The sequence below is a fragment of the Engraulis encrasicolus genome, chromosome 4, assembly GCF_034702125.1.
Source record: "Engraulis encrasicolus isolate BLACKSEA-1 chromosome 4, IST_EnEncr_1.0, whole genome shotgun sequence".
Classification (NCBI taxonomy): domain Eukaryota; kingdom Metazoa; phylum Chordata; class Actinopteri; order Clupeiformes; family Engraulidae; genus Engraulis; species Engraulis encrasicolus.
The window spans coordinates 18,721,747-18,741,341 of NC_085860.1; the positions used below are offsets into that span (position 1 = coordinate 18,721,747).

Consider the following 19,595-nt stretch of genomic DNA (forward strand, 5'->3'; position numbering starts at 1 on the left):
CCTTTCTCCCTCCCTCCAAAACATCAACACATAATCACCAGTCTCTCTCACACTACAACACACACATGCAAGCACCCACATACCTCTACCTGCTTGCTTGCACCCACACCCACAGATGCACACACAAACACACCTTTAGCTACAGGCTTGCTTCCACGCTCGCACACACCCACACCTATATCTACACAGGCTTCTAGCCTCCACTGCTACCTTCCACCTACGCCTCTTGTCCTCATACACTTGGACAACACGGCAACAACATGCCTGCTTCTCTCTCTCTCTCTCTCTCTCTCTCTCTCTCTCTCTCTCTCTCTCTCTCTCTCTCTCTCTCTCTCTTCTCCTCTCTCTCTCTCTCTCTTCTCCTCTCTCTCTCTCTCTCTCCTCCTCCCTCTTCTCTCTCTCTCTCTTCTTTCTCTCTCTCTCTCTCCTCCTCCCTCTTCTCTCTCTCTCTCTCTCTCTCTCTCTCTCTCTCTCTCCCTCTCTCCCTCTCTCCCTCTCTCCCTCCAAAACACACTCTCATACACACAAACACACACAAATCCTTGTTCGCACTCACTCCCTTCTCTTAGATGCGGTGGTACAGTAGCAGGGTGTCAGTACAACATTGGGGTGTAAGAAGCCCTGTGTGCATCGTTCACATCTTGATGCATTCTTCTGACTATAAATGTATGTAAGCGTAGTTATGAAAAGCATTGAGCAGAAATGAACACTTTGTACTGTGTCAATAAGAAATGAGATGTCATATACTGTAGTCCAACATGCTCAACAGAATTACAGAAAGTATTGAGTAGAAATTAGTCATTTGTCTAGTAGGCATGGTACGCGGGGGTACGTAGTCCAGAGGACTGCAGGTCTAAGGAATAGGACCGGCGCTGTTGTGTTGTGCGGTCTACATTGTTATTGTTGCTGCCATGTCTGCCGCCTGGTTATTTTCAGTGTGTGTCCTCATCCTGAGCCTAGCCCCAAGGCTTACCCAGAGCCCACAGAGACCAGCTAAGCTCCCACTCCTCTCACAAGGCCCCTCTACCACACACAGACACATACACATGGGCGACAGACACGGACACACGCACACACAGACACACACAGACAGAGACACACAGACAGACAGACACACACACACGCACACAGACACGGACACACGCACACAGACTCACACAGACGGGCACACACACAGACGCGCACACACATAACCCTGGAGTGCCAAGCTGAGCCCTCTATCTGTCTCCGCCCACACACACACAATTGTGCATGCGTGCGTGCACACAGACACACACACACACGCGCATTCACGTGCGCACAAAGACATACAGACACACCAACACCAACACACACACACCAACACACACGCACGCACACATAACCCTGGCGTGCCAAGCCAAGCCCTCTATCCGTCTCTGGCCACCGCCGGGCTGCTCTGACTAAACCCCCCTGGCCTTCCTGGCAAACAATACAGGAGACTTGGCACTGGCAGATTACAGGGTATATATTTATATAAAATATTTGAACTTCCTGCGTCCTTTGGAAATATAGATCATGTTAACCCCCGCAGGCGTCTCATACAGGGCCGCTGACAGATTTTTCTGGGCCCAGGACAAAGTCATCTGAAAGGGCCACCTATCTAATACATAAAATGTAATGGCAAACCAATTCTGGGCCCCCTACCTCCCTGGGCCCGGGACAACATACCCTTTTGTCCCCACCTGTTGGCGGGCCTGGTCTCATGCATTCTGGGTAATCTAGGCTGGCCTGGTCTGGCACATGAACGAGATGGAATGAATGGCTCCGGGGCCAAAACATGCGTAGGTCGAGTGAACGCACTACTTTTCACTGGATACACACAAGCCACACACACGCACACACACACTTTTCATTGCCTCCATAGCCTTCTAATCATGTGCACACACACACACAGCACTACTTTTCACAGCTACCATGCCCTGCCAGTCGCCAGTGGGCAAGGCGCCACTTTTTCTACGGAGCTACACATCTATCTTACAATAGCTGTTGCCAATACACTCTCCTCTTCCCCTTTCTGACCCCTCTCTATTGCACATAGGGAGAGAGAGAGAGAGAGAGAGAGAGAGAGAGAGAGAGAGAATAGAATAGAGAACCCCTAGATTTACAACGACACCATGTTCAAGCTTTATTCAGGACTATTTCATTTCCTTATTAACTGTTCCACAACTGTTAAATAACTCGTGAACATATAATGCACTTGTTGCACACTTATTAGTATTCATTGACACCAGTGTCTTCGAGGTCCTGGGGAAATGGCAAGTCCTGGATGGGTGAGCATTACTCGCGCACCAATTCAGTTGAACTCACACAGGGTCAGCCACCGCCACCGCCACAGCCTAGTGGCCAGGGAGTTGCTGTAGCAGGGGATCAGAGGCTTGCAGTTTCAAATCCCATCCTTACAGTCAGGGCCGCTGACAGCTTTTGCCAGGCCCGGTGTTCTGTCGATACGAGCTCCCAGTCGACATGAGCTCCTTTTCAATACTGCGCATGCGCAACACAACGAATCGCATTTCCCGGGGGATTGACCATCGATTTGAGCTACCGCAGTTTGATACAAAGTTTGTAATACAAACTCGAGATGGATGAGCATGAGCAATTAGCGCAATTTCAAGTAAGTTAACACTGTTACTTCACTTTTGATGTTAATGATGTTGATGCCTGTGTAGTGACTCAGGCCAGAGACTGTCAGTTAAAGATCCGCCAACGTAATGGGTTTATAGGTGCCAAACGTTGTTAACCAGCATCAAGTAGGCCTACAGTCATTGTATTTCAAAGCACAATCATTTTGTTTTAATGAGCTTGAAAATGAGGGTATCGTCCATTTTTGGTAGTGTGTTGTCTATAATGGTTATTAACATCAAGGTTCGATTTTGAACTCTAAAACAATGTTTTACGGTGTCATTACGGCGAGTTACCAAGAGTTCTCTATGACAACAACACAATTTTGCTAAACATTATAGCAAAGATAGCGGATTCGGCTCAATTTGAATACATTGCGTCCGTCTTAATAATTGTATATTGTCGTGTCATGTTCAGCTAATATCAGCCATGATGCCTGACTGAGTGTTAGTAACTAAAACCATAATTTATCGTGTCAAGCAAGCAATACGTTAGGGATTTTGCCAACAACGTTAGCATGATACCCGCTTTTACATTGACATTTCCTTGACTATGAAAAATGGTAAGTTCTTAAGTCTATCACTAAGCTTACACATTGTAAGATCCATAACAACATACTCTTAGTTAAATCTTAAATGGGACCTGCTGGCATTATTGCGTGAATGCTTATGTTGCACACTTAATGAAAAAGGTCCTCAAGTGTGTAGAGTTTCGATGGGTTCGTTGGTTATTTACATTTCCCTCAGCATAACTGTACAGCTGATAGTGTAACCACTGCCTTCTGTATCTTAACAAAGCCTGTCACTTCCACGTTTAGTTCTTCCTATGTGACCTAAAGGGTAAGTCACAGGAGGCTACTGCACCAGAGAGGGTCTCTGCACTCATAAGCTGGTCCTATATGCCATCTATTGGCGAAAACGTGCAACAGCATAATTAAACTAAAAGACAACTTCTGACAGGGCAACAAAAAGACAGGGAATGAGAATAAGGGAATGATAAGGGAATAACAAAAAGACAGAAATAGAGGGTTCACACTACACTTGCATACAAACTGATTGTGATGCTGTCACTCATTTTCTAGTCTATATCTTGGACTTAAAAACATTATGTTTTCAGGTGTTTTGCCCCTGCAGCTGTGAAGAGGATGCTGTGAAGGTGGCAACGTGAACGTGTCACACAGACATTGGCTAAACTACTCGGTAGGTAAACCGAAACAAAAGAAACCACCCCCTCAACCCTGTTTATACTGCACTGTACCTATTATAACCAGTTTTTATATAGACCATTATTTGAAATCCTATGAGAGCCTTTCTGTTAGGATACTGTACGCAGGAATGGGCAACTGGAGGCCCGGGGGCCACATGCAGCCCAACTTCTCACTTTTTTAAAAAAAGAAAAAGGACAGTTTTTAACCCCCTATACATCAATAATGTAAGCATTCAGGTATACATATAGAAAAAGTGAAGTATCCTTTTGTAAATTCTCTCAAGTGCGTGGTGATGTGGCCCTCAGATTGTGGTAATTAAAAATGTTGGCCCACCTTATAATGAAAGTTGCCCACCCATGCTGTACAGCCTACATAACTTGTACATGTCCTTACCAAATAAATCATAACTAGCTAAATGTAACTAATACGGCACTGTGAAAGTTGTATGCCTAAACGTAAACCATAATATTAAATTGTGATGGACAGAAATCAACTAAACCAATATATGACATTGTGAATGTAGTTGCGCAGTGATACTGAGACCAACTTATTCCTGTCTTCATTTGCCAGGCTTCTACACTTGCCCTCAGAGTTCACATATGGTGAAGTGCACAGGTGTCCAGCCAGGTCCAGACTGATGATGGTAACAAGAGGAAAACATGCTGATTGGCAAGTGAGAACCCTGCTCAACAAAAATCCACACAGCATAACAAGTAAGCCTAGTTTGTGGTATCAAATGTACAATGCAAGTTTCATCAAAAGGTTGTAGAACACATCTGAATAAATTGCAGGCCATCAAAGTAGTGAATGGGCAGGGAAAACACAACCAGTAGGCTTATGAATTACTTTGACTCAGCACAGCACAGCAGTAGATGCGATGCTACCATTCCTTGGGAATATGACACAGACGTCTGCTATTCCATTGTAAATATTGACTGGAAATGTTTGTGTTTCAACTGTTTAAAAACATTAGACTCAGGTGGGCTTTCACTTATATACACCTAGAGATTTTTTCCCCTTTGTCATTGTGACACAGCACACAAGTATACACTGCACACAACGAAATTGCATTTTATGCCTCACCTGTGCAAGGGGGCAGCGGCATCCCAAGGGAGCAGTATGTTGAAGTGTATAGCAGGAAGGTACCATGCATAGGGTACCTCAGTCATGGAGGATGGAGGAGAGAGCACTGGTTAATTACTCCCCCCACCAACCTGGCGGGCTGGGAGTTGAACCAGCAACCTTTTAGGTTGTAGGCCTACAGCCCTGGGCTACAGGACACCCTAACCACTTACCAATGACTGCCCCACTTATCCATGACTGTATAAAAAATACCACAGAGTAGCGAGTACACTTTTAAATTAAAAGGGACAATATAGATGAAAGACTTTTCATCCACAGGCAGGTCTTAGGCTATATACAGGCCCCACTTATCCATGAAAATACCACCGAGCGAGTACACTTTTTAAGTAAAAGGGACAATATAGATAAAAGACTTTTCATCCACAGGCAGGACTTAGGCTACATACAGGAGATGGTGAAATCCTGCTTACAAAAACTGTTCTCAATAAATAGTTGTAAACTTTTCACATGTCAAAGTCATAGCCTAAACTGTAGGGTATGTTCTCATGTAAAGGGTGATTTTCACATCCAGCCCATGTTCACAGATTTGTTTTTTCTCTCCTGCAGGAATGATTCAACGATGGACATTGTGCTTAATTGTGGAAAAAAATAAATGTCAAAACGTCTATGATTTTTTTGTGTTTTCATTGGTGAGGCATATGGTGAAGCAGGAAGACCTCAAATAAGGCGGAATTCCACTGCAGCGGTGAGAACATTCAGACGTCTTTTTGTATATGGAAAGAGCTGATTTTCTGGCATGCTAGGTGATTTTCTGACATGCTAGTTTCATAACTGCAACCTAAAATCAGCTGTTCCTCGAGACGTCCGGATGCTTTCCTCGCGCAGATGGGGTACGTCGAGTAGGTCGTAATTAAGTCGTAATTAAATCGGTTTAACATTGGCTCATGAGCGGATATAAGGCGGGCAACCGTCGGCTCATGGTAGGAATATAAATAATTATATCGGTATAACGTTGCTTACTAATGTTGGCAAGATGTAAGTGTGCTGTCTGGGAGGCTACATTGCACTTCTGATTAAAATGGGGGAAAATCACGAAAAGGTACGCTATCTGTTATTTAAGCCGTTTGTTTTTTGGGTTTTGTCCGAGTCCTTCCGGCCTCAACTCAGTCTCTTAACAATTCACTAGCTCTTTCATCGTTCTCATTTGGGGAAAAAAGAAAACGGCAAGTTATTAATTGTTGTTAGGCTATTAAACGTTGTTATTAAACGTCTCCATGGCAAATGGCACAAAACATCAAAAGGCACGAAGGAAATTAGGTTACACACCCCCGGTCACCCCTGGCTAGCTAAATAAATAAATAAAAAACTGCACGATGCGAACCCTATTTGAAACGTCCACGGAAAATCAAGGTATGTCATGTCGACGAGGCAGCGTAAATCGATAGACTCCACTGTCGAATTATGCTACTGGTAGCTCGTCTCGACGAAGCAGCCCATTTCGACAGAACACCGGGACAAAGTGATCTGAAAGGGCTGGTGTGTGAATGTGAGAAATGTGTATGTGTGTATGTGAATGTGAAGGCATTTTGAGTCAACTGTATAGTGCTGTATAAATACATTTTGACGGATTTACTGATTGATTAATTGATTGATTGATTTGTTGATTAACTTGCAGGTAATTTAAGATATCTGGATAGGAAGGAACCGTTTATGTGGTGCACGGCTTATGTGGTGCACGGCTTAAACTGGGCTGTACACTCACACTGAGGCGATCAAACAGGTCATCTCCTGGCTCCTTGTTGTCCAAAAAGAGCCTCAGGTTTTTGAAGACCTGCAGAGAAAGAGGGATGGGTGGAGAGAGGAAGTAAAAAGTTAAGTAAAAACTCCATTGAACTCCAGTAGTGCAGCCGTGGTGTAATGTGTGTAGGCAGTGTTGGTCGAAAGGGTTGCAGGTTCAAACCTCACCAATTTCAGAGAGAGTAGAGAGAGAGAGAGGTTCCATTGGCCCATTGTTTCCGGGTTCTATTATTGGGGGGGGGACATCCCCCTTTAGATCTAGGCAGACCCATTGAGAGTAAATAGAATGGAGGCCAAAATTCTATTTCATTGTTGAAGCCAAGTTGGAGCCAAGGTTGGACCCAAAAAGACCAAAAAATGGCCAAATCTCATTCATTCCTATGAGAGACATAAAACCCTGTATCTCCCTTAAATGCCACTCCAGGGGGATCATTTTTCGCTCAACTAGTAGGTCCCCTTGCTCTCCAACTTACCAGGGTGGTGATTTTTTTGTGGTGATGTTTTATTTTAGAGAGATATTAAAAGTTAAATTGACCAATGAGCATCAGAACATGGTTTGATTGACCGTTAGAAGTCTTGTTGTTGTCCAATCAGCACCTGCGTTTGGCGTTGCTAAGGTGGAATGTAAGTTGGAATGTTCCCAAATCTGGCTTCAAAGCGTTGAATGGCAAATAGCGTTGATTTGGCGTCCATTCTATTTACTGTCAATGAGGCAGACCTGAGGACTGTTCTATTCAATGCTAGGAGCATTATGACACGCCCCTTTAGGCAGACCGGAACCTGGTCACATTAGGTGCCCATAGAAACCTATTATATTGGCATATCTCTATACTTAAAGAATCTCTGCCGATTTTGTCTTCCCTCCATGGCTGAGGTGCCCTTGAGCAAGGCTCCCACCCCCACATTGCTCCAGGGACAGTAAACAATACCTGGAGTCTCTTTGGATAAAAGCGTCAGCTAAGTGGAATATAATGTAGTGTAACGTTAAGGAAGATCTTGTGTTGATCAAATCTGGTCCTGAGGGGCATTCAGACAGAAGGTCAACTTGTACCTTTTCAACACTTCTCCCAAAGATAAAGAGATACAGGGATTAAAGAGGTGTGTGTGTGTGTGTGTGTGTGAAAATGTCAGACATAATTGAGGAAAAAAAAGTGCTGTCTCTCTCAATCTGGTGGTTAAAATATCTCTCAATCAGGTGGTTAAAATATCTGTGTGTGTGTGTGTGTGTGTGTGTGCGTGCGTGCGTGCGTGCGTGCGTGCGTGCGCGCGTCTCTATCTCAAAATAAGGTGCTTATTATTAAATATGCATGAAACTAATTAACGGCAGCAAATGTGTTGCTCATTGGAATAACAATTTACCCTTCAGCTGAAGCACTGGAAGAGCAAGGACTGGAGAGAAAAAAACAGATGAGTTGGGAAGAAAAAATAAAATAAAGAAAGAACACAGAAGCTGTTTTTGGCCGTGTGTGCGCACGTGTGATTTTAATTTTCCGGCCAAACAAAAGTAGGTGGATGATTGACAGGTTGGTAGACAAACCAGCGCCATTCACAGTGTGCACAAAGATGAACAGGCAGGCATTACTCTGTAAGGACAAAACAGAGGTTGGAAAGGAGCGAGTGTATGAGTATCTCTTCCCTAAGCAGAGTTAGATGCACACTCACACACAACCTCCATACTCAAACACAAGCCCTCCACCTGTTTTATACACACAAGCACAAACACACTTTGACTAGGGCAGCAGCAGGCAACAGGCATCCCAGTGTGTGTGTGTGTGTGTGTGTGTGTGTGTGTGTGTGTGTGTGTGTGTGTGTGTGTGTATGTGTGTGTGTATGTGTGTGTGTGTGTGTGTGTGTGTGTGAGAGTGTGTGTGTGTGAGAGTGTGTGTGTGTGAGAGTGTGTGTGTGTGAGAGTGTGAGTGTGTGAGTGTGTGAGTGTGTGAGTGAGTGAGTGAGTGAGTGAGTGAGTGAGTGAGTGAGTGAGTGAGTGAGTGAGTGAGTGAGTGAGTGAGTGAGTGAGTGAGTGAGTGAGTGAGTGAGTGAGTGAGAGAGTGAGTGAGAGAGTGAGTGAGAGAGTGAGTGAGAGAGTGAGTGAGAGAGTGAGGGTTTAAAGACTTTTATGAACATATAATAGAGTGTAGTTGCGAATCTGTGAGTTAGGTGTGTGTATGTGTATTTTCCTAATTTGACATTTGCTTGGGTGGGTGTCTAATGAATCAGTGCGTGAATGTGTGTTTTTTCTCTCCTGTTTCTGTGCATGAGCTATAAAGGGGTTGTATCCGTGGGGCACCTTGGGTGATAAGCATGACCTGTTTTTTAATCTGGCCGTGCTTGTCTGGGCACGGGGCGAAGTGAAAATTACATCTTTTTCCAATTAAGCATGACATTTGAGCAGCGCTTGAGCCCCTCTTGATAAAGAATACCCCCCAACCCAATCGTCACAACGCCACACCCAAAAACTGCTCAAATAATCACGACACTAATTATCACAAACTGATGAGTTTCTTTTTAAACACCTCCCATTAAAATAATTAAAACCACTGCTGAGGAACACATTTAAACAAGCAGGACATAAACACTTTACATGCAAAGCCCAATTCTGCTACTCTCTTTCCCATCTCCCACACACTCCTTCATTCCCTCACTGGTTTTGTTCATTGAATGAACAACCTCTCTTCCTACACAGAGCAAGTCCTCCAATAAGACAACTGCTGCCCTTTGCTCCAGGAGGCAATGCCCATGGAAGATGCCCATGGATGATGCTCCCATCTGGGAGAGTATGGAGAGAGATTGAGTCCTATGATAAGAAAACTCCTGGGGGCAGCTTTCACAGGCATGAGCAACACAAACGACTGCAAACATACTGACTGACATGCTTTACAAAAATGCCTGAAAGCGCCCACACGCATACACACACCCTATCATAAGCAGCTTCCAGCAGGCAACCAAGGTTGTCCATCTCTCTGTGTGTGTGTGTGTGTGTGTGTGTGTGTGTGTGTGTGTGTGTGTGTGTGTGTGTGTGTGTGTGTGTGTGTGTGTGTGTGTGTGTGTGTGTGTGTGTGTGTGTGTGTGTGTTTCTCTACAGTGACCACAAGGCAGAAATCTGTTTTTCCTTTTCCCCTTTCCCACTCCCCTAAGACTACAGCTGACAAGTAGTAGACCAACAGGCTCAGCTTATGCCCCTGGCTGGGAATCAAATAAATGTGAGTATGCGTGTGTGTGTGTGTGTGTGTGTGTGTGTGTGTGTGTGTGTGTGTGTGTGTGTGTGTGTGTGTGTGTGTGTGTGTGTGTGTGTGTGTGTGTGTGTGTGTGTGTGTGTGTAGACTGAAATAATGCAGCAGAAATGTCATGACTGCGTGAGTGCCCAGTAGGCTGCTCATGTAACTATACAAAGGTCAGTTGTGCAGGTGAGTGTGTGTGCGCGCGAGAGAGAGACAGCCAGATGGGGAAAAGACTCTACCTGATGGGGACCGTATTGTGGCTGTGAGTGCCCCTCTTTACACCATAAAAGGGTGTGTGTGTGTGTGTGTGTGTGTGTGTGTGTGTGTGTGTGTGTGTGTGTGTGTGTGTGTGTGTGTGTGTGTGTGTGTGTGTGTGGTGTGAGCGTACCCTCTTGCTGACGGGGACCTTGTTGTAGTATCGGATGCTGTCTTTACCCAGGAAGTCGAACTCCACTACGCAGGTCTGTCCGTCCATCTCGTCGTGCAGGCTGATGTGCTCCACGCGCAGAGAGCAGCAGCCCACCGTGTCAGCAGTCTCCCCCTCCTCCTTCTCATTACCTGCTCTCAACGCCAGCTGCAGGTGGACACACACAAGCAACACACAGACAACACACACACACACACACACACAATAAGCATAAAAGCACCATGATAGCCCTCATATCCCTCTCTCCTCTCCTCCTTTTGATTACCTGCTCTCAGAGCTAGCTGCAGGTGTACACAGGCAACACACACACATACCATGATAACGATCATACACTCTCCCTATCCTCCTTCTCATTACCTCCTTCTCTCAGAGCTAGCTGCAGGCATACACATGGTAATAGTAATAAATACAGGTAACACACACACACACACACACACACACACACACACACACACACACACACACACACACACACACACACACACACACACACACACACACACACACACACACACACACACACACACACACACACACACACACACACACACACACACACACACACACACACACACACACACGAAAGTACCAAGACCCTCATACACTCTCTCCTCTTTTGATTACCGGCTCTCAGCACTAGCTGCAGGTGTACACAGGCAACACACACACACATACACGCACACGCACACACACACACACACACACACACACACACACACACACACACACACACACACACACACACACACTAAGCATAATAAGCACCCTGATACCCTCTCTCCTCTCCTCCTTTAGATTACCTACTCTCAGCTCTCAGCCCCAGCAGGCACGAAGGCACGCAACATTATGCATCCCGCCCTCTTCTTCATTACTTACCTGGCTACCCAACCCACAGTTCCACACAGCTTCGTGACCTCTACTACTAGGTCTGGGAGCATGTAGCAGGATTCCGTTTCTCCAGTAAAAAAAAATAATCAGAGCATTTATTGCATCAATATCAACAAATTCCTTCAAAGACGTTTTTTTGTTGATAGTCTATAGTATGTCCTGTGACACTGATATTGAAGCAATACAAGTTTTGATTATTTTTTGACTGGAGAAATGGAATCCTGCTACATGCTCCCAGATCTATGTGTGTGTTGAGCGCCACCAGGGGGCTCCAGAGGTACACACACAAACAGAGGTCTGGTAGGAACCAGGCTCTCTCATTACACAGACTCTCCCTCTCTTGTTTTTTTTTAACATTTATTTAACCAGGAAACAAAATCACATTGCGATAGAAATCTCTTTTTCAAGTGAGCCCTGGGAGGCAGCACACATTACATTCTCAAAGACAGAACACAGACAAAACAGAAAGGATTAAAATAGGTGTTAAGATAAAGGTACACAATAAAAACAATATGCATAAAACAAGGTTAGAAATTCATGGCGAAAAGTCTTCAGCTACTCGGGTAGTGTAGGTCGTTTCTGGTGTGCACACAGCATTACACGCACACGTGTAAGTGCGCACATTTTAAATTCCATAACTATAAATGCTCATGTTTGACAGTTTGTGACTTGATTTGGCTCCACAAAACTGACTGTAGAGAGAGAGACTGTTGTTTAAGAGCACCTCTAGTAGTAGGCATCAGTGTTGGCCAGTGCTGCAGCTGTGGATGTTAGTGTTGGATGTGCCTGTGTTAGGGCTGCTCGATTATGAGAAAAGTCAATACCACGATTCTTTCTGTCAATATTGATGAAGCTTTTTTAAGACGATATTTCTTTTAAAGACAAATAATTTTGCTGAACAATTCAGTCTTCCCTCCCTTTAGCAATGTGAGTGGAGGGTCAAAATGAAACACACAGTGGTGTTCTGCATGAGTGTTGGGAAGCAAGTCTGCTCCGTGTTCGCAATAGCTCAAGTGGAGGGGAATGTATTGCACTTAGCGTAACCTACCTTTTGGCATCATATAGACAAATGACAAAAATATTGTTTCAAATCGATATTGTGAAATTTGATGTTTGACACCAATATTGATATCACTATATAAATTTGTTATATTGCACAGCCCTAGCCTGACAAGCAATGGCTGGCCAACTATAAAGTATTCCTAGACAGCCAGTACAGGCTGCTAGAGGAATGCTGGCATGGCTATGCAGAGTGGGGGATTATTCACAGCAGTGTGGCCTGGGTCCAGAGCAGGCCTGACATGGCAGGCAGGCAGGCAGGCAGGCAGGCAGGAGTTGAGTTGAGGCACAGGCTGAGGTAGGGGCGGTGTAACATGCCATGCTGTGGCTAGTAATCAGCCTATAAATACCCTCTAGCCAACTGCTGGCAGCAGGCCGAGATGCAAGGTTTGCGGAGGGGGCTTTACGTACATTGGTCTGAAACTGAGGCTGTGTGCTGTGCCGTGTAGAGGTGTGTTCAAAATATCGGTATCGGGATACATCACCACCGGCCTCTTCACGATACGCATATTGTTTCAAAGGTGTCGGTATCGATACTTTATTTAATAACATAAATTGACTTTTGAATGCTACACAGTCAGTGCCATTTGTGATGTGCATCACATCATGCACAGTAGACCAGCAGTTTTGTGAAGGCAGTGTTTAACATTCACTACAGTGTACAGGGTTCATACACTTTTTCACCAATTTTTTTCCATGACTTTTCCATGACTTTTCCAAAACCTTTTTCTGAATTTCCAGGACCGAAAAACCAATGACCAATCGCGCGCGGGGGGTGGGGGCGTATTATATTACAGGCTATATTACGTAGCCTATATTATAAATATGTAATTACTGTATATATTTATACTATAGACTATGGCATATTATATTATATATTACATAGCCTATTTACAAATATGTAAACAATACTTAAACATAGTCATACTATAGGTTATCTTTTACTACAAGCTATAAGCAACCATTATACTTCATGTTGTATTACATTAATTCTGCTATAATTCACCAATGTTATATAATTCGCTTGTCTAATGTACAGTCAGAAATGAAAATGAATAGGCCTAGGCCAGCCTATAGCAAATTAGGTCGTGAAATCATCATGAAGACACATTTGTATCAACATGCTCTCTATGGAGATGGATAAATGCTCATCCTGCCCAGGTAAGAAATCAGCCTGCCTAAGCACAACAGTCCAAAGCTCCTGTAAGAATGATAATGTTGTCATTTGTTGTGGTCGTTGCTGGAGCAAAAAAAAAAAAAGAGAGAGAGAGACTGCACTGTTCGTGGCACAGTTCTAGTCTGACGCCCACTCAAGGAGATGCATCATGCTAGGGTGAGTTTCATTTTGTGTTGCAACGATCTGACCGATTTGAAAACAAAGCCACAGATGACTTTTTCAAACTCTAGTCACGCTGCCGTTTATACCGTATTTCAAAACGGGCGCGTCATGCCGACATTGGTAGTCGTTTGGCTCGCGGTCAGTTGCACATAGACTACTGTACGGATTTCATGTAATCTTTCAGCACACTGGACAAGTTCACTCGCAGGCAGCAGGTGCATTGCTTATCAATAGGCTATCAAAATCTCGGGGCTTACCGAAAGCATAAAGGTTCGGTTGGTGCCCTATCTGGCAAATTAAACCAAGACCAAACAGGTCTTAGGATTGTATTCCTTTTGGCTTTAGCTACGTTTCAGTGGAACCGCTAAATATTTTACAACGCCTATAACTGCTAACCTGTTAGTAGCTTGAGGAGGTAACCGCCTGCTGTATCTTGCCCTTCAGGTGGCTAACAAGTGCCGCTGCTTCGCCCATATCGGACGGACAAATCAAAACTTTCGTCCTCTCCAGCCATTGTTGATCATCTTTTCAGAAAGTTAAGCCGCGCATTGTTGAAGTAACACTTCGCGACATGCTGTAATATCGTACACAGTGTTTAAATTGGCTTTTGGGAGGTGGGGGAGCCCTTCACTCGCGGTCAAAATAGCTTTAAAAAAACAAAAAAAACAATTTAAACATCGCTCCATCAGGCAAATACATGTATTCTAAGTTATTGCCCATAATTAATATCATACATAAATCAATGTATTACTCAGTTATAAGAAAAACAGCAAGGTACCCTCATTCCCTCTTCACTGTATTGGGTTGCTAAAAAATAGGAACAGTTAGACCAGTATCACCTGATGCATTTATGTAGCCTACTTTTTAATATTCTCTCCTGTCAGTTGGCAACAGTATGCTATTGGACTGTCAGTACAGGGGCAAACAAGTTTTAATTCTGACCACCATCACTGCACCATCAAGCTACAAAGGTGTAGACCTAAGACTATTAAGAACTCATGTTATTTGATGTGAATAACAATTTGTTTTAAAAGATCATATGATTGATTTAGATTCTCCTATAATGTCATGGGTTAGCATGCATTTATTAGCACGTGTTATGCCTAATAAGTAACAAAGTTAAAAGAATAAAAATGCATGCTTAGGCTATGCTGTTCTATTACAGTGCCTGAAAGTGTGCACTGTCACTTTAAATCAGGCGGAGTCTGCAGAGAATCTTTTCACCCGGACACGTCTTTTGCTCTTTTCTTTACAGATGCACCTTTGGCTGACTGATTATTTGGGGCGTTCTTATTTTCAGTAGTATAGTTAGTTCAGCTATCTCGCTCCGTGCATATGTTTTAATAACACTTCAGTCGCATTAAGTAAATGCTTTTTTGCAAAGCAATAACTTTGGCAAAAGGCGGCAATAGATTGGAACTTGCTGCAGCGATTCTAGCGCGAGAGAGACGGTGCACTGCTCTACACGCAACGCTAGGATGGACACGCAGGAATCCCTGTCATTTGCTTACTGTCTAAAAACTTTTAATACGTTCCTGGCATGTTTAAGCCCACATAAAAGTAACCTGCAACCAAATGGCTACACATTCTGACAGAACAATGGACGGAAATCCCAAACTTGATGTTGATTTTCTCACATTAACAAACTGCTGTTAAAGTAGGCAGACACCACGCTATTCTGCATGACTGTTTGGTTAACTTTGCCTGAAAGCTAGCCGATATCAAATGAAATGACAGCTTACCTCCGTTTTGTAAAAGGCATTGTATCTAGCCTACTAACTTTNCACATTGAAGTAAGTAAGTAAGTAAATTTTATTTATAGAGCTCATCTAAAAACAGTGAAAAACTGACCAAAGTGCTGTACAGTGAAGGCTAGAGAGAAATCAAATAGATAAATAAACAAAGCACATAAGTTGAACATGAAAGCATGGAGGACAGGCTTGAAGTAGTGACATACTCGAAGCGGAGTAGGTCTGAGAAAGAGCAAGCGCTCCGGACTGCTCAACTGTTGCAAAGTTGCAACGTTGCTACATACTGAGTCTTGCGGCGCATGTGCAGAATGCAGATGCATAATAACTGAAATAATGCGGGAGTCCCTTAATCTTATTTTATGTTGCTATCATTGGAAAACTTTCATAAAAATATTATATTTCAAGAAGAGGTGAAAATATATGAACTGTGAATACACTGAGGGTGGGGCAGCAGGAGCGCAGCTCCGTTTGGCTGTCCCTCCGAGGTGAGGAGGCGGAGCTGCGCTCCGGAGGGCTCCGCCCCAATTTAAACCCTGATCGTACAGAACCACATTTCTTTTCTAGGATTAGAGCTATGATCACCTCTCACCACCACGCACACACTACATCTAGCTCGCGCGTTACGAGGCGGGTTGCCAGGTGTGACTGATTTCTAGCGCCAAAAACGCTTGAAACCCGCCTGGAGCCATTACAACATGCGTTATTTGAAACCCACTCAATTTGGCAACACATAGTTAGGCAGACGCAGCCTGCACTAGACAACATTTCCACGAGAACTCGGACATTTAGATTTTATTACGCAGTGGCTTCAACTTCATAAAGATAATTGATGAAACACTGGATGGATTTCCATACGTTTTCCATAACTTTTCCAGGCCTGGAAATTTTGAATTTTCAAATTCCATAACTTTTCCAGGTTTTTCATGACCGTACGAACCCTGAGTGTAAGTGTTGCTCTACAGAAAAAAGTTGGTCCTCCATGTCTTTTTTCTTAAAAATGTAAAAAAAAAAATAATAATAATAATAATACAGTGGAATCCGCTTATAGTGGTCACGGATATAGTAATCAACCGCTTATATAGATCAAAAAGCTTGGGACAGAATCATTTCTATACAAATGCTGTTTAAATAATTCGTTTACAGTGATCAAAAATCCGCTTATAATGTTCATTTTTGTCATTTTATGAATGTAAACATGTGCAAAAAGTATTGAAAAACTCAGTGTAGCCATTTCATTTTTTACTCCCGCGATTCCTTTCCCGACGTCTGCTTCTGTATGCCAGATAGGTTGTAAGGGTATTGCGCGAGACTCAACTCGCCACTTTTCCGGGTGGTAGCCTACTGTAGCCTACTCTAGGGGCGCCAACCGAGGAGTGCAAACTCCATACAGTGAATGGGCTGCGCTCTCCCGACAGCACCCCAGTGAACTGCAGGCATGGCTCGACTGAGTGGGGACGCAACCTGTTTACATAGAAACTCTCTGGTGATGAGGCTGTGTACACATGCTTCTGTCTCGCTAGCCAATGTAGCCTAACGAGTTAACACCGGGCAGCAAGCACGTGAATCATGTCTCTCTATTCTATTCTGGGAATGAAAAACATAGGCTCTTCGAAACGTATGAAAATTTACCAAAAACGAGCCAACGAGATGTTTTGGCGAAGCTTGGCATTCCTCAGGCCTACAGGCTGCGTCTCCCCACGAGTCCCTCCCACTCCCCCTCGCCCTTCTCATCTCTCCTATGCCAGCAAGCCCAGCGCGACTTTCCCAATTCCAACCAGTTCTTTGCGTGGCTTTTTTTAAACGGTGTCCAAAAAAAAAACACGTTGTAGGCTACTACTGTACAGCAGGCTATGCAACAGTGTGTTATTTATCGGCGTGGCAATTTTAAGTGCGCAGTCTTGCGGCGTTTTGCATGCATAACCTGAATCACACTGTGCAGAAACTCGCCAGAAAACGTTTGTGGAATGGGAACTTTACAAACTTATTTGACATCATAAGAGATGACGACCCGTGCGTGGTCTATGCTTTGAAATGCATGTAAGCCTCGTCTTTCTCAGCGCTCATTTTTGCCAGACAGGTAGAGACAAAAAAAAAGGGGTGAAATAATACAAATTCGGTTTTAGTAATCAATCGCTTACAGTGTTCAAATTGGCTCGGACAAACGTGACCACTATAAGCGGATTCCACTGTAATAATAATAATAATAATAATTAAAAAAAAAAAATATATATATATATATATATATATATATATATATATATATATATATATATATACACACATACATATATAATAATAATTGTAAAAAATGTAGGTCTAAAATATCGCAATACGCATCACTGTATCAGGATACACATGTATCGCGATACGTATCGGATCATGACCCCTGTATCGGGATGTGTATCGTTGTTTGTTTGTTTACATTTATGGCCAAATATGCAACTGTGGCTATTTCATGGCCAGTACAGGTAATAGAATTCGCCTCAAATGAAAAATCAACAATGATATAAATAATTGAATAAATACATTAAATAAGTTTGGTCATATCAATACATTTTAAAAAGTTCAAAACCTTTAAAGGTTTGACCTTATAAAAAATACCAAAAATAGTGTCTTCTTTAAAAAACTGTTGTCTTTTGGATGTGTATCGTATCAATACCCACCCGCTAGTGCTGTGATTATAAATCTGCAGTCAGACTAACAGCATCTCTACTCCAGCCAGCTACTGGACTGAGGCCAACACGACAGGACGGCAGGTGTACAAAAAAAAGCGAAAGGATGAAAAATGGAGGAAATAAAGGTGTTTTTACAAGATTAAGATCTTGCTTTAAGAAGCCATGTTAAAGCATTAGCGTAATGACTCCCGCATGCCATTTGCTTACAAATCACCCCATGGGGGTTAAGGTGAAAGACACAGGGCTTTGTTTGGCCTGATGCGAATCTCCAATAATTAGCTAGAGTGCTGCTCACAGTCAATTACACCGAATTTACCGCAGCACCTATTGATCATTACCCTTAAAAGACCACATGGAAATACATTTAATTAAATACCTAATATTTACGTATTTACTGACTTTTCCCCTCTTTAATCTTCTTGATAAATGTGCGAACAGCTTTTAGTGCCATTACACTTTTAGCTTTAAAGGGACACAGTTGCAGTACCTTTTTTGATCATTTCCTGCACAATGCTGCTCATTGAAACTGGGCTGCCTATTGCCAAATTTGATCTTTACATGAAAGTTTACTAAGTAATAAACAAATATTTTCTAATATGGTCCCAGTACGGTCATTTTTGCAGCTAAAAATGGCTATTTTTGGAAATTCAGAATGGCGGACCATGGATAAGATCCCCCTTTTCATGTATGAAAAGTGCAATTCTTTCAGTCATAATGAATACTTAGAATTTGATGGTGGTGGTCAGCATTCATGAAAAAGGTAACATTAGTGAATGGGCAGCATGAATTCTGAAAATAAACAACTAAAAATCTCACACAGTGTCCCTTTAAATGAGCAATGGACAAAGCACTAACCTTTTATTCTTAACTTGTATCAGATGAGACACATTAAAAAAAGACCTGAAAGCAAGGGTGATGCAAGACTTGTCATATTTCTTGTGATTCTTCTCACAAATCTTTTTTAGAAAACATACTGGGGCCAAGGATGGCCAAGCGAGGCTAAGGATTGTAAGTTATCCAACTTTAATGTCTCTTGCCTAATTCTCTTAAATATTTATTTAAGTCAGCCCGGCCAAGCATTCGGCTTGTTCTAATCAGTAAAGGATTTACTTTATTTAGGAAGAGTATCGCATTCTTGCTCATCATACTCATACTCTGAAGTCAAGATCCCAAGATCAACCATTTTAGAACTGATGGCATCAAAACTATATGGTGTTGGAGATGAAGAATATGAAAAAAGAGAAATGGTGCATAAAGTGAAACATGGTACAGATACAGCTCTTATGAGGAGCTGCATGGATGCTGCAGGTGTTTGAGGGCTTTTATCATTGATTAAATCATGAAGTTAAACATGTATTGCTCTACGAATAGCGAATATGTCACCATCTCTCATTGAACTCCATTGATTTTCATTGTGTTGCTTTCCATGATTACAATGACCCTAAACATACACCTAAGGCCAAAGTTGATTTTCTGGAGAGGTGAGAGTGATTCAGTGATTAAGTATGACA

General features: G+C 43.0%; 1 protein-coding gene and 1 long non-coding RNA gene across 3 annotated transcripts in view; one reads left to right on the forward strand and one right to left on the reverse strand.

Moving 5' to 3' along the window:
• The window catches only part of zgc:173742 (DNA topoisomerase I, mitochondrial), a 76,691-nt gene that overhangs the window by 9,326 nt on the left and 47,770 nt on the right, over positions 1-19,595 (reverse strand). For both annotated transcript variants that reach the window (XM_063196835.1, XM_063196836.1), the window contains 2 exons: positions 10,334-10,519; positions 6,693-6,761 (listed from right to left, as the gene is read on the reverse strand). In XM_063196835.1, coding sequence (XP_063052905.1) covers positions 6,693-6,761; positions 10,334-10,519 — 255 coding nt within the window. The remainder of the gene's footprint in view (positions 1-6,692; positions 6,762-10,333; positions 10,520-19,595) is intronic.
• On the forward strand, positions 3,754-5,595 carry LOC134447391 (uncharacterized). Its single transcript, XR_010034594.1, has 3 exons — positions 3,754-3,839; positions 4,418-4,560; positions 5,537-5,595. It is a non-coding gene; the product is annotated as an uncharacterized LOC134447391 (long non-coding RNA).